Below are 15,571 nucleotides of genomic sequence, written 5' to 3' on the forward strand. Positions count from 1 at the left end.
TTCTCTGTGTAGCTTTGCTCCTTTCCTGGAACTCACTTGGTAGCCCAGGCTGGCCTCGAACTCACAGAGATCTGCCTGGCTCTGCCTCCCGAGTGCTGGAATTAAAGGCATGCGCCACCATCGCCGGTCTACCCACCTCATTCATAATACTTCTTCAAAACCCACAATGTTGACCCGAATGTACTGTTACCTCCCTTTAGAATATTTTGCTAAAGAACTTTTGCTTCAACTGCCTATGTTTCAACAGATTCTTTCCCTTTGGAGGACCAGAATGGAGAGACCCCTGTAAAAATCCTAACTTCGAAGATTTCAATATATAAGAAACAAATGAATTAGCAAACATTGAGTGGACTTGAATTATGTGAGAAATGAAAGAACATGAAACAGATTTTATATATTATTGTTTTCATGTTTAATTTGTTACTCTTCCTAAACTGGTGATACTGTAAATGTCACCAGATTTATGTGGCAACACAGGAATTTGACGGTTCTGTCCGTGGGCGCTCCAACCGTTCTTGGGGGTTCCCTAAATATTTAAACAGATGCATTGGCTCAGACTGATATTTAGGACCCAGGTCGCCTCTGAGCGATCCTTCCCACCTTGCTGGCAAGTCAACTAACTTGTCTTAAAAGGACTGTGTTCTGTGGTAACTACATCACTGAGCGAAAGTCCCAGAGGACAAGCTGTCAGCAAAACCACCAAGGGCCCTTCTTCACAGCTGGCGAGTGGGGCGGGTCGCCGCGGAGCATGCGCAGAGACGGCGGCGGAAGCGAGCGTTCCTAGGGCGGAAGTGACGTGAGGCCGGCTTTCTGCTACGAGTCGGTGTAACCGGTCTATGCTGGGAGGCGGTGGTGGTGGCGGCTGAGCTCCGGAGCGCGGCGGAGCGCGCCGGGCAGAGGCCTTGACAGGTAAGGCTTACGGGCGGGCCGCGTGCCTGACGGGGGAGCCGGCGCTCGCGCTCCGTCTCGGCCCTGGAACCTGGGCCTGGCGAGTGTTGGGAACCGTCTCCGGGGTGACGAAGCTCTCCTTCCCAAGGACAAGTTTCTCCCGGGCCGCGATTGTGACGTGTGCGTGGGCTCGGGTTGGCGGTGGAGTGGGAAGCGCGGCGGAAGCGGGCGAGCTAGGCCGCGGCGGGTCAGGGGGGGGGTCTACCGGGCAGGAGACTGGTGGAGAGCCCCGAGAGTAGCGGACGCTAGGCCGCGGCGGGCTGGGGAAGACCCAGCCGGTGACTAGTGGGACTGTTTTGTTTTGAGTGGCTTCTGGAGGAAGAGGCGGGGACTTCTTGCGCCGCCTTATTATGTGTTTACGTGTTTTGGCCTGAGCGCTGGCTTCCCAAGGGCTAAGAGATTAGTTAAATCTCACTGTTTGGAAAGCAACCCTCCCCCTGGTGCCTGCCTGGAGAAGGCTCTGAAATCGTGGGCAGGGTAACTTCGCTCTTTGGCGGTCTGGACTGACTGGCTTTCAGGTCTCCACCTTCCCAACCCCACCCCCTGCCCAAGCTCACCGGAGTTTGGACAGGTCCGCAGGTGTGAGACAAGTTCCTGCTAGTGCTCATCGCCGGAAAACTACTATTAGAACTTAGCAGGCGTGGACGCTAGTATTTCTCTGTTGAGAAATACGAGGTACAGTTTGTTCCTCAAAGCTTGGTTGGAAAACGTTGTGGCATTTGACTATGAGAGATTTCCGGCTTTACAGTTGCAAGTTAGGATGTTAGAAATTTAGATGGGAAAGTTTTCTTCGCTGCTTCCTGCCAGTGGTAAAATTTCTTGATTAGTACACGAACAAATAGTAATTAAAATTTTAGCGTTCAATCCTAGGACATTTGAAAAAGATTATTTGGATAACATTGGTTAAAGTGGGCAGATTGTGGGCTTATGAGCTTTATAAGGTGCTCTCCCTGTGTGGAGCAGAGGCTGAGGCCACACCTCCTTTCTGTTCCAAATGGTAAATTTGATCTCTGTGTCCCTCCTGAATGTTAGGGTTACAGGCAAACAGCACTACTCTGAACTTAAGTTAAATTTCTGCAAGAATGTATTTGGCTATGTTGGAAATAACTTGTTAACCACCTCCCCCTCATTCTCTTTTTTTTTTGGTTAAATATTTGTTGTATTACTTGTTTTCAAGTTATTACATTAGCCACATATACAAGAACCTTTGCTCTTAGGATCACAGCCATGTATGTGAAATTTAACCAATGAATACGTTTTCTGGGACAAAAATAACATCTTTGCATTATTGGTTGCAACTTAAAAAAATTTTTTAGACTTACTTTATGTGTATGAGGGTTTTGCCTGCATTTATACTGTGCACCATATGTATACTTGGTGGCCACAAGTCAGAAGAGGGTGTCAGATTCCCCGAAACTATAGTGATGAATGGTTGTGAACCACCATCACGTAGGTGCTGGGAACCCAACCTGGGTCCTCTACAAGAACAAGTGCTCTTAATTACTGAGCCATCTCTCCAGCCCCTAGGATGCTTAATCCTATCTATACATTTTTATTTCTTTGGAGGAATTACCTTACCTGTAAAGTTTATTTTTATTATTTATTAGCAGGGTCTCACTGTGTAGTCCTGACTGTCTTGGAACTCTTCATGTAGACCAGCCTGGCCTTGAACTGCCTGCCTTCTGAGTGTTGGTATTAAAGGTGTTTGCCACCAAGCCCAGGTTCACCTGTAAAGTTTATTGGATTGTTTTCTTTTTTCTTTCTTTTTTTGTTTTTCGAGACAGGGTTTCCCTGTGTAGCTTTGCGCCTTTCCTGGAACTCACTTAGTAGCCCAGGCTGGCCTCGAACTCACAGAGATCCGCCTGACTCTGCCTCCCCAGTGCTGGGATTAAAGGCGTATGCCACCACTGCCCGGCTGGATTGTTTTCTTTTGGAATGGCTGTTAGTTCATAAAATTGTTTGGGCTTTATGCATTCGTGGCTCTAAAGCTTACATTGTTTTAAATAAGCCTTAGGAGAAATTACAAATTTCCTGTCCCCTAATATTTGTGGCCAAGAGCATAGTATTTTAGAAAAGAACTTATAAAAGGTTAAATCAGGCCTGATGTTTTAGCACCTGGGATTCTAGCACTTGGGAGTCTTAGTGGGGGGAGTGTCATGAGCTTGAAGCCAGCCTGGACTACAACATATAGCGCCTTTCTCAAGGGAGAAAACTACAACCAGGTGGCAACTGGGCAGAATATAGGGACACTCAGCCTTGAAAGCTACTGGAGACAAAGTGTCTTCAGGAGTGCAGATTAGCAAGGTCTTTGTTTCTGCCTCCTAGAAGGTTGCCTGATAACATCTTTCTGAGAGTATGCTATTCTACAAACTAGGCAAAAGGCTGAAGAATGAGTAAGGGATCTTAGTGACTACCAGGCTATTTTTGTCCCCCTTCAGATGTTTCTGAACACTGGAACAAATATGTATAAGAGCAAATATGCTGGAAATAGGCCCCTATTTTTATAACTGAAGATTTTTTTTTTTTTAAAAACATTGGCTGTCAACCACTATCTTAATTATGGCACTTTGCAAGGGTACAAAGTGTTCATACAATGTTTTCTGTTGAAGTAAGTTAGACATAGGGCTTTTTATTGCCAGTTTGATTTTATTGACTTAATTCTTGAAATTTCTGATCGTACACAAAAGGAATAGAAGCAGTGAAATTAAGATTTTTTTTTTTTTTGCTGTTATTTTTATCCCTGACACATTTGTTTTTTCTTCTGGAGTTTTTAAAGCAAATACTAGAAATCAATCCATTTCAACTATAATTAATTTAGTAACTTACTGATGATTTTAAAATACTTTAATTGTGTCATACAGAGTATTTTTTGAGGCTTAATTAATAGGATAGGTGAAATATCTAAAATTTAAAAAGCCAAGTTTAACTTCGTATGGAGCCACTGGAAGAAATACTACCATGATAGACTGCTTTGTTTGGGGCTTATAAAAGCCCAGAGCAGTAAGTAAAGATGACAGCGAAATGATTTTTCCCTTTTAATTTTAGCCATTTGCTTAGCTGAATGCCGCTGTCTCTTATTTATCTTTTCTTTCAATATTAGTAAATTGTAGGAATAATAAAATTGGGTTTTAGTGCAAAGAGTCATAGAGCAGTAGTTCTCAACCTCCTTAGTGCTGCGGCCCTTTAATAAAGTTCCTCATGTTGTGGTGATCCTCAACCATAAGATTATTTTTGTTGCTACTTCATAATTGTAATCTTGTTATTGTTACGAATTGTAAATATCAAGCCAGGTGACGGCAGGCGCACGCCTTTGATCCCAGCACTTGGGAGGCAGAGCCAGGCAGATCTCTGAGTTCGAGGCCAGCCTGGTCTACAGAGTGATATCCAGGACAGGCACCAAAACTGCATAGAGAAACCCTGTCTCGAAAAACAAAACAAAACAAAACAAAAAAACCAAAAAAAAAAAAAAAAAAAACAAAAAAAGTTAATATCTGTAATATCTGAAAATATCTGTGTTTTCTGATTGTCTTAGGCAATGCCTGTGAAAGTGTCGGTTGACACTCAAAGGGGTCGTGACTCACTGGTTGGGAACCACTGCCATGGAGAATAGTTTACAGCCTGACACACAAAAAGAAGTTGTGCTGGTATTAGAACTTTGGGACTGTGGTAGGAAGAGTTCACTGTAGCATTTCAGGCATTGGTTTTTAGACATAATTGTCAGGCCCTTCAGTTAGTGACTGGGAATTTTTTATTTACCTTTGGCTTTCCAACTTACTTGTTTCTGTAGATTGCTTTAGAGACAAGGAAGTAAGCAGAGTATGGCATGGTGAAGTTCTTTCCAACTAAGCCGGCCTGCTCTTTGCTCTGGAATTTAGTGAAGCTGCACTTCCCAGACGTTAATTAACACACACACACACACACACACACACACACACACACACACACACACACACACGGTGATGCAGTGACTTTGCACGTTGCTCCTCCGCTGGGCTGTGTGATTTCCTGATTTGGCGTTTGCAGTGAATGCCAATGTTTTTAGTAGCTTCCTTGTCACTTCAGTGTATTATCTGTGGGAAGAGTTAAGCAGAGTTACTGTGTGGGAGTAGGAATTTTTTTTTTCCAGTCTAAAATTAATGATTCAGGTTGCGTTTATCCATGCTAACTTTTTTAAAATTAGAAGCTGTATTTTAATAAAAGTAAAAAAAAAAACCCAAATAATAATAATAGAATAGCTTTTGTAAAACAGCCCAAAGCTTTTTTTTTTTTTTTTTTTTTTTTTTGGTTTTTCGAGACAGGGTTTCTCTGTGTAGCTTTGCGCCTTTCCTGGAACTCACTTGGTAGCCCAGGCTGGCCTCGAACTCACAGAGATCCGCCTGGCTCTGCCTCCCGAGTGCTGGGATTAAAGGCGCGCGCCACCACCGCCCGGCAAGACTTTTTTTTTTTTTTTTTTTTTTTTTGGTTTTTTCGAGACAGGGTTTCTCTGTGTAGCTTTGCGCCTTTCCTGGAACTCGCTTTGGAGACCAGGCTGGCCTCGAACTCACAGAGATCCGCCTGGCTCTGCCTCCCGAGTGCTGGGATTAAAGGCGTGCGCCACCACCGCCCGGCAGCCCAAAGCTTTTAATAGCATTGATTTCATACTTCTCTGCTCCTGAGGAAAAAAAACCCAGGGCTTCATGCATGCTAGGCAAATGCTCTACCAACTCACCTCCATTCCCAGATCTTTGTGTGTTCTTGTGGAAGCCTGAGGTTTATGTTAAGTGTTTTCCTCTATGGTTCTCCACCGTGCTTATTTTAAAGATAGTCTTTCATTGAACCTGGAGTTTGCTGATTCAGCTAGACTGGCTGGGCAGAGAGTCCCTATGGTCTGCTTGTCTTTGTTCTCTGGGGTTTGCAAGTGTGCGTCTGGGGATACGAACTCAGGGACTGATGCTAAAGCAAGTGCTTTACCCACCAAGCCATCTCTCCAGTCCCCTTGGTTTTGTTTTTGTTTTTTGAGGGGTCTCATATAGCCTAGGCTGGCCTTCTAATTTCTTTGTAGCTGGGTGATGACTTTGAACTCCTAATTCTTCTGCATCCAAGTGCTAGGATTATAACTCGGGGCCACCAAGCCTGGCTTAATCACAGATTCTTACTTTTCTGATATGAACATCATGAATATGTGTAAAGTATTATGGTAGTTTTGCCTTTTTTTTTTGTTAAAAACGAGTTTGGGGGAGGGATTATTAAAATGAGTTTTATATCAACATGGTCATTTAAAACAAAAATAACATTTATAAATACTTGCAGAAATTTAAATGCTGCATTGAGTTATAAACTTAGGTATATGCCCTCCAAGTATTTAAGATATTCCACATAGCTTGGTGGAAAGTAATTGGAGAGAGTAACTAGAATTTAATGACACCGTAAGTTCAGAGGTGTGGCATCCAGTTTAGGTAGTGTTTCAAAGTATGTGCCTCCCCGCTCTGGCTGCTGGGTAGACTTCTTGTATAAATAGTCAGTTCTTTGAAGTGGCATTCAGCCCAGTGTCGTGTGCATCTCCTTGGATGGAATGTTGCCATGGGAGACCTCATCCGGTCAGTGGTGCCTGCCATTATTGGTGGTGAAGCCATGGCCCAGCAGCAAGCATAGCTCTTTTCCTGTTTGCTTGGTTTCTCCCTCTATTTTCTTTTGAGATAGGGTCTCTGTGTGTAGGCCAGACTGGCTTTGTATCACCATATCTAGTTGGATTATGGCTTTTTATTTCTTAGTTTTTAGATTTTTTTTTTTCCAGTCTCATTATGAAGCCATGGCTGGTCTCAAACTTAAAAAAATCTTGCCTCAGCTTTCAGAGTGTTGGGATAGATCTGCAGCATTATGCCTAATTGATAACATTTTTTAAATAATTCCACAAATGAGTAGCATCTACTGCTGTGCTTTCTAAGTAGGAACTTCATTGAGCTGTGAAGTAAATTAGATTAGTCAGCTCCCCACCCCCCTCCCTGTTTCCCTCGTGTTACAGGGATCCTTTGTAATGACTTAGAAGCAAGTGCTATATAGCCAGTCTTCATTTTTTGTGTGACTGTATCAATACAATCAATGATTGTATTGAGTCTATGATGTGCTCTGTGGGTTGCGTCTTTGAGAAATCCTCACTGGTTTTCCTTTTATCAAAAGCATATTAGAAAACCATTTGAAGCTGGGCTGGTGGCACACACTTGTATTTCCAGCACAAGAGAGGCTGAGGATTGCTGAGACTTGAAGACAAGCCAAGACTATATAGCAAGACCCAGTCTTAACCAAAATAAAGACAAAGGAAACAATCATTTGAGTCTTGCATTTTTTGTGATCCGTCTTTATCATTCATTTAGTGCTCATTTACAGATCCAGTGAGCCTTTATTGGATCTGTGATAGATTTTTCAACACTATATAGTTCATGCACGCTATTCTTTAAAAGCTTGAAAATTTTTATTGTATGTATGGGTGTGGGGTGCAGGTGCCACTGGCCACATGTGGAGAGGACAGCTTTTAGGAGGTGGTTCTCTCCTTGCAGTAGATCCTAGGAATTGAACTCAGGTTGCCAGGTTTGCAGGCACCTTTACCCCTGGAGTCTTTTATCTTTAATCCCATTATTTATTTATTACTTTAGTTTTTGAGATTATAAAACAGTGGCATCATTTCTTCCTTTTCTTTCTCCAAACCCTCCTCAATACCTCCTTCCTTGCCTGCTTTCAAACTCATGGCCTCTTTACTCAATTGTTATATATTCCTAAATATAACCTCCTTGGTCTGTGTGCTGTCACTTCTATGTATAGTTTCAGTTAGTGCCTGTTTATTTTTAATAATAAGTATGTATATGGGTAAAGTAAATGAGTACTAGAAGTCAAGGTAGGTTTTTGTTTTTGTTTTTGAAGATAATATCATTAAACCCAGAAGGAAAGGATAACATCAATACCGGTAGAGGAACAAGCAGGATTTATTTATTTATTGGTTTATTTCGAGACAGGGTTTCTCTACGTAGCTGGCCTCAAACTCAGAGAGAGCCACTACCACTGGCAAGAAGGATTATTTCAAGTAATCAGCTGAGAAAGTTTACATACTTACAGAGTTAAATAACTGGCTTTCTATTTGGCTGCTATAGGATTAAGGATATTTAGAGAGACTGGGGCAGGAGAGTGTGTGTATGTGTGTGTGTGTGCACAGAATCATCGTAATTGTTGTTTAATTTTAAAGGCCCTTAATGGGTCTAATATGAAACCAGGGGTGAGAAATGATGGTCCATTTCTCAGTGGTATCACAATCCTCACAGTCACTGGGTGAGAATGCAAACAGAATGTTAGCATCAGGTTTACTTTATGATAATCCAAACTCTAGAACCTGGGGAGAAGAGGGAGGGGGAAGGCCTCAGTTATGAGGGGAATGTGGTGTTCAGGGATTCTGTACGTAATGGAAGAGTTATTTCAACAATGCTTAATAAAATACTGATACTTATTTTTAATAATTCATTTTTATTTTATGTGCATTGGTGTTTTCCTGCATGTATTCTCTCTCTGGGTGCTGGTTCCCTGGAATTGGAGTTACAGACAGTTGTAAGTGGTTGAGTACTGGGAAATTGAACATGGGTCCTCTGGAAGAGCAGTCAGTGCTCTTAACTGTTAAGCCATCTCTCCAGCCCCTAAAATACTGATATTTAATTGTCCTTCCTCTCTTCCTTCCTTTCTTCCCCCCCACCCTCCCTCCCCTTCCTCCCTCTCTTTCCCTCCCTCCTTCCTCCCTTCCTTCCTCCCTCCTTCCCTCCTCTTTTCCCTCCCTTCCCTTCCCCCTTTCCTCTTCCCCCTTCCCCTTTTCCCCCTTCTTCTCTTCCCCCATTCCCCTCTTCCCCCTTCTTCCTTTGCCTCTTCCCTTTGCTTTCTCTTTCCCTACTGCTAGAGGTCAGCAGGTTTGTATTGGCAGTGTCTATACTAAAACACCACTGTTTCCTTTGCTTTCTGTTAGAAGCAGAGGGCTTGGCTCTCCAGGAGAGCTGGATTGGATTGAGTTTTGTTTTGAGACAGATCTAGTTTTTGGCTTTTAAACTCACTTGTAGCTTCCCGAGTCATGCTAGTGTAGCATGAATTTTAAAGAGTCTTATTAATAAAATCAAACCTGAGCCAGGTATTGGGGTGAACTGGAAGATCAGAAAACCAGAACAAGCCACAGCTAACCTCACCTGGCCAACTTCTCAGCTGGTCCTGTTTCCTCAGACTGGAAGCTTCTGTGTCCTCATCCCAATGGCTCTCAACTGAACTGCTGCTCAAAGCCTGAAGCTTAACCAGCTAAAAGCTTAACCAGCCAAATGCTTCTAGTTTTTGGTCCTCACGCCTTATATACCTTTCTTCTTTCTACCGTCACTCCCTGGGATTAAAGACTGGCTTTCTGGGATTAAAGGCGTGAGTCGCCATGCTTGGCTGTTTCCAATGTGGCCTTGAACTCACAGAGATCCAGAGGGATTTCAATCTCTGGAATGCTAGGATTAAAGGCGTGAGTGCCACCATTTTCTAGCCTTTGTATCTAGTGGCTATCTGTTCTCTGACCCCAGGTAAATTTATTAGGGTACACAATATTTTGGGGACCACAATACCACCACATGCTAGCTTTAGTTGTTTCTCAGTTTTTATTTTTGTATTTGGTCACATTTTAAAGGAATATTTCTCACGTTTAAGGCATGTAGGTATTTAAAATTAGACTTGAAAGCTATACTTGTGTGTGTGTGGTGCTGGGATTGAACCTAGAGCTTGATACATGAGGAACAGGCACTGGACCCACTGACTTGTATCCCTATCCCAAAAGTTACATGAGTTTTAGAAGTGTAAGTTTATTCTTAGTTGACAGTGTTTAACTTACATGAATTACTCTTTTCAGATTCACAATGACATCCTTTCAAGAAGTCCCATTGCAGACTTCCAACTTTGCCCATGTCATCTTTCAAAATGTGGCTAAAAGTTATCTTCCTAATGCACACTTGGAATGTCATTACACCTTAACTCCATATATCCATCCACATCCCAAAGACTGGGTTGGTATATTCAAGGTAAGAAAAGCTTTTGAGTGTGTTTTCCATGTAGATTATTTTTATTTTATTTCTCTTTTTAGAAATTACATTTCTTTGTTTTGTATGTGGGGGTGTGTATAGGTGTGCGGGTGGGCATGCCATGGTTTGTGTCTAGTCAGAGGAAACTTGAAGGAGTTGGTTTTCCCTTTCTACCATGTGGCTTTCAGGGACTGAGCTCAGGTCATCCGACTTGGGGACAGGCATCTTTACCCGAGGAGTCATCTCTACAATCTGTATATTTTCCTTAAACAGATTTGGATGTAGCTTATACTAGTCTTATCTTAACAAACACTATATTAAGTTTCAATTTTGTGCTGGGCAGTGGTGGCATAAATCTCAGGAGTCAGAGGCAGGCCGATTTCTGTGAGTTCAAGGCCAGCCTGGGCTACAGAGTGAGTTCCAGGAAAGGAGCAAAGCTACACAGAGAAACACAGAGAAACGCTATCTCAAAAAACAAACAAACAAACAAACAAACAAAAGTCTCTGGAAGCGAAAATCCACATGATGAAAGGCAGCAAAATCATATTTGCAAAAAAAGAAAAGGGGTGGTTCCTTCTGGTGTTTTGGGACAAAGTCTTACTCTGTACCCCAGAGTAGGCTGGAATTCTCTGTATACCTTAGGGTGCTCCAAAAAAGAACAATTCACTTGGCTCAGCCTTTCAAGTGCTAGGATTACAATACGTGTGGGCCACCATACCCTATTGAATCTGTCATTCTTTTATACTCCTCAGTAGCTAAGTTTGAAACTTACTTTTGTGTCCCCTTAAGGCACCTCAGTTTTGAAAACAGAGATATAGTCATTGGAGCATTTTATGAGACTCCAGTGTTTGTTTTGAATTTGTGTGAGATAGCAGTATTAAGGTCATAATACTAATTGAGAACTGGAGTTTCCTGAAAAAAAAAAAAAAAAAAAAGTCGGAGAGAAAGACAAGAATAGGGAAGTGTGGATGAAGGAGAGGAAAGGATTCCCAACAGTGACGTGAGCAATGACAGGGAAGTGAGACTGTCGAGAGAAATGAGTAAGAACTGTATGCTGCTTGTTGTTTTGTGATTCTCATGGAGCTCAGGATTGCCTGTCCTGAGGAGTCATCTCTACAATGATGTTAGCCATGAATTTGTAGCAATCCTCCTGTCTCAGCCTCCTGAGATATAGATATTTTATAGATGTAAAATACAGTGCTGAGTCGAGCTTTAAAATTTTTTTTCCCCTAACATTTATTGACTTTTCTCTGTGTGAGTATTTTGCCTATATGTGTGTGTGTATGTATGTGATCCACATGCTTGCCTTTTGCCTGAAGAGGCCAGAAGGAGGGTGTCAGTCGGATCTCGTGGAACTGAGTTACACAAGGTTGTGAGCCACCTTAGGCACTGAGCCGTTTTCTAGCTCTGTTTTTGTGTTTTTAGACAAGGTCTCTTGTAACTCACGAAGCCTGAGCCAGCTTCAGACTCACTTTCCAGCTCTGGCTTACTTTGAACTCCTGAGCCTCCTGCTTCCTCCTTCCAAGTGCTGCAATTATGGGGGTGCATAATCACATCAGGCTGAGGTCTGTGGTCTTGGGGTTAGTGCTTATGTAGTGCTTATTACAAGAGTATATACTTAATTTAGAGAAGTTGAGGGAGATTTGAACGTAGTCAAGTTTACTTTTAGGCCAATTTGTAGACTTTCTTGGTGTGGGAAATCTTTGTATATGTGTGAGCTGTTTGTAACATTCAAGATAAATCTTTGTATTTCCCTTCATACTACTTGTTTTTATATTGTGGATTTTATTTTATTTTTCATTAATGGCCCATCACTTCCCTTAACCCCAAATCCTATGACTTTCTCCTTAAATTTAGTCAAATACCTGTTCTGCTCACTCTTCGTTACTTTATGTCTATACCCTTAATTACCACTGCTTTGGTTGTGTTTTTTTTCCGTTCTTTCCATTACTATTGCAGTAAGTCACCTATTTACCTTCTGTTCCTCCCCTTGTCTCTGTTATAGATGTCTGAACTGTAACGGAAGTTGGAATCTTGTTTATATTTTTCTCATTTGAACCTCTTTTGGTGCTGGGGAACCCCTGAGCTATGCCTGTAGCCCTGGGGCTCCTTAGTAGTGCTTTATGCTCTACGTACTGGGCTGAGATCAGTAACTGAAAAGTACTGGACCTTTTGTTAGAGTCTCTCTTCCTTATTTTTGTCACTTCTAGTTGCTTATATTTTGGTTTGTTAATGTAAAACAACTTTCCTTGTACACTGTAGCTGCTGTATCTTTTCTCTAAGTGAAAGAAAGAAATGTGTAGAATGTCTTCTCTTTGTCTGGATAGTACTTTAAAAACTCAACTGGAAATTTAAGTCTGTAGTAAAATTTATGATAGTACAGACAGGTACAAGAAAGAAAATAATTTATGCTTAATAGTTAATCAGTATTAACATTGATATCTGGCTACACACAGTGATACACATATGTGATGTATATATGGTATACTCAAGTACAATTGATGTGTCATACTATTTATAAACATATTCATTGGATCAGTTCATGTACTTGAACAGGTTCTTTAGGACTATGTTATAGCTAAAGTGTTAACTTTTTTTTGAAGCAGGGTCTTAACTCTAGTTAGGGTGTGACTTAGAACTCTGACCCAGAACTCACTGTGTAGCCCAGACTTGCCTTGCATTTGGGATGGTATTCTTGCCTCAGCCTCCCAAGAACTAGAATTACAGGAATTAAATAGATTGTGATAAGTATAGGGTATAAGCCACCACACCTGGCCTGGCTCTTGTAGCTAAATAATTATTATTTAATTTTTTTGTATATGTGTGTGTAGCAGGAATCTTAGGAGGTCTTATTAATAAAATCAAACCTGAGGCCAGTTATTGGGGTGAGTGCTGGAAGATCAGAAGCAGAACAAGCCACAGCTACCTCACCTCGCCAGTTCCTCAGCTGATCCGGTTTCCTCAGACGGAATGCCTCTGAGTCCTCATCCAGAATGAATCTCAGCTGAACTGTTGCTTATAAGCCTGAAAGCTTAACCAGCTAAATGCTTCTAGTTCCTGGTCTTCACGCCTTATATATCTTTCTGCTATCTGCCATCACTCCCTGGGATTAAAGGCTCACTTCTTGGGATTAAAGGCTGTGAGTCATCATGCCTGGCTATTTCCAGTGTGGCCTTGAACTCACAGAGATCCATGCCTCCAGAAGGCTAGGATTAAAGGTGTGAGTGCCACCATTTTCTAGCCTCTGTATCTAGTGGCTGTTCTGTTCTCTGACCCCAGATAAGTTTATTAGGGTACACAATATTTTGGGGAACACAATATCACCATATGTGTGTGTGCTTGTGTGAGCTCATGTGCACTGTATGCATGCAAGAGGCCCAGGAGGCTAGAAGTGGATATTGGGTCCCTTGCAACTGGAGTTATAAATGGTTGTGAGCTGCTGTGTGGGTACTAGTAACTGAATCTAGGTCCTTGGTGAGAGCAGTAAGTGCTTTTAACTGTTGAGCCATCTCTCTAGCCCCATAGCTAAATTCTTAGTATTAAGTAATTTTTAAAAGTCTCTGCAGCTGGGCTGTGGTGGCACACGCCTTTAATCTCAGCACTCGAGAGGCAGAGGCAGAGGCAGGCGGATCTACAGTTGGAAGCCAGTCTGGTCTACAGAGTGAGTTCCAGGACAGCCAGGGCTGCACAGAGAAACCCTGTCTTAAAAAACCAAAACAAAAACAAACAAAACAAAACACAAAAAAGTCTCCAACTAACTCCTTGTTCATCTTGTCTGTTTGCTTCATAGGGTCAGTTCTTGGAGGTGGAATGGCCATGTTTATTGAACTGCTGTGTGCTTTTAAACACTGTGTCTACTGTAAATGGCTTCAGAATGGTTTCCTTATGTGCTTTAGTGATAGGCAAGGCCAGACTACTTGGGTAGTAAAGTAAGGAGGGAGGAGTAAAAGGAGAAGTGTGTGCTTCAGAAAGTACTGACGAGTTGGATCTGCCTGGGACACTCAGTTTGAGGAGACAAATGGGAAAGGGTTCGTTTGGATCATTACATTGTAGACTGTTTGAATATCAACTGAGGAAGATTTTAATTTGTGTGTGTGTGTGTGTGTATGTGAGAGAGAGAGAGAGAGAGAGAGAGAGAGAGAGAGAGAGAGAGAGAGAGTAAAAATACAAATGCTTCTTAAGTATTTATGTATGTATGTACAAAATTGTCAAAGAATAATCTTTTAAAACCCAGGTGTGGTGGTGCATGCTAATAATCCTATTGGGAGGTAGAGGCAGAGGATCAGGAGTTCAAAGCCAAGCTTCAGTTATGTAGCAAGTTTGAGGCCAGCATGAGACCTTCTCCTTAAATATGGAGTTGGGTATTGAAGAAGATGAAGTCTTAACAAAACCAAGGCCGTAGATGTGCATGCTGAAGTTGTGAGGCTTTTGTAAAACCTGAAGAGGTTAAGCCAAAGGGTGTCAGGCGCCAAGTTCTGTTAACTAGCTCTCGTTACCCCGATTTGGGGTGCATGCTTGAGCATGTATTGCCAAGAATCACAGGCCCAGAGCCCAGGTTACAGTTTTGGCTCCAATCCCAGCTCAGGCTCCCTTGCAACTGGAGTTGCTAGTACTAGTACCCACACAGCAGCTCACAACCATTTATAACTCCAGTTGCAAGGGACCCAACCCAAAGGTGCTTAGGCCTCCATGAAGACTCCATATGAAGGCCTCTGCCAATTTGAGGAGTCTTGTGCTGTTTCCACAAATAAACCTGCTCTGCAGAGACAAACTAAATCAATTGCTGTGGAAAGTAGATCTAAAACTGCTTTTAAGTAGATTTAAAACCATTTTGTTTCTTATTTCTCAAAACCTTTTGTTGGGAGAGGTGATATAAGTCACCCATTATAGTATGATAAGGTGCCCTCTGGATTGTAATGTTTTGGCTGAGAAATCTGCAGGTATTCTTACAGAAGGTCCTTTGTATGACAGCTTACCTTCCCCCTGCTCCGTAGAAGACCTCTGACAGCTTGATAATGTTTCTTTTTGGGTTTAGCCTAGTTAAAGAGTACTTGCAGGCTGTTTTGTTTTGTTAGAGACAGGGCCAGGTCCAGGCTGTCCTCAAAATCATTGTACCCCAGGCTACCTCAGCCTCCCAAATTCTGAAACTCTAGGCATAGACCACTGTAGCATGAATCTTAGAAGGTCTTATTAATAAAATCAAACCTGAGGCCAGTTATTGGGGTGAATGCTGGAAGATCAGAGAAGCAGAACAAGCCACAGCTACCTCACCTCGCCAGTTCCTCAGCTGATCCGGTTTCCTCAGACTGGAAACCTCTGAGTCCTTGTCCAGAATGAATCTCAGCTGAACTGCTGCTCCAAACCCTGAAAGCTTAACCAGCTTAATGCTTCTAGTTCCTGGTCTTCACGCCTTATATACCTTTCTGCTCTCTGCCATCACTCCCTGGGATTAAAGGCTCACTTTCTGGGATTAAAGGCATGAGTCACCATGCTTGGCTGTATCCTTGAACACACAGAGTTTCAGGTAGATCTCTGCCTCTGGAATGCTAGGATTAAAGGCGTGTGCTACCACT

The 15,571-nt window shown here is 42.3% G+C and overlaps 1 protein-coding gene across 3 annotated transcripts in view; it reads left to right on the top strand.

Annotated features, from left to right (window-relative positions):
* The first annotated feature begins 776 nt into the window (after positions 1–776).
* Positions 777–15,571, top strand: part of Tax1bp1 (Tax1 binding protein 1) — a 64,223-nt gene continuing 49,428 nt past the window's right edge. For 2 of the 3 annotated variants that reach the window (XM_052721266.1, XM_052721267.1), the window contains exons 1-2: positions 777–909; positions 9,830–9,998. In XM_052721266.1, the coding sequence (XP_052577226.1) occupies positions 9,837–9,998 (162 nt within the window). In that variant the 5' untranslated portion in view covers positions 777–909; positions 9,830–9,836. The remainder of the gene's footprint in view (positions 910–9,829; positions 9,999–15,571) is intronic. The other variant, XM_052721268.1, reaches the window with a different exon arrangement.

The sequence above is a fragment of the Peromyscus californicus genome, unplaced genomic scaffold, assembly GCF_007827085.1.
Source record: "Peromyscus californicus insignis strain IS unplaced genomic scaffold, ASM782708v3 Scaffold_6__1_contigs__length_162567912, whole genome shotgun sequence".
In the NCBI taxonomy this organism is placed as follows: Eukaryota; Metazoa; Chordata; class Mammalia; order Rodentia; family Cricetidae; genus Peromyscus; species Peromyscus californicus.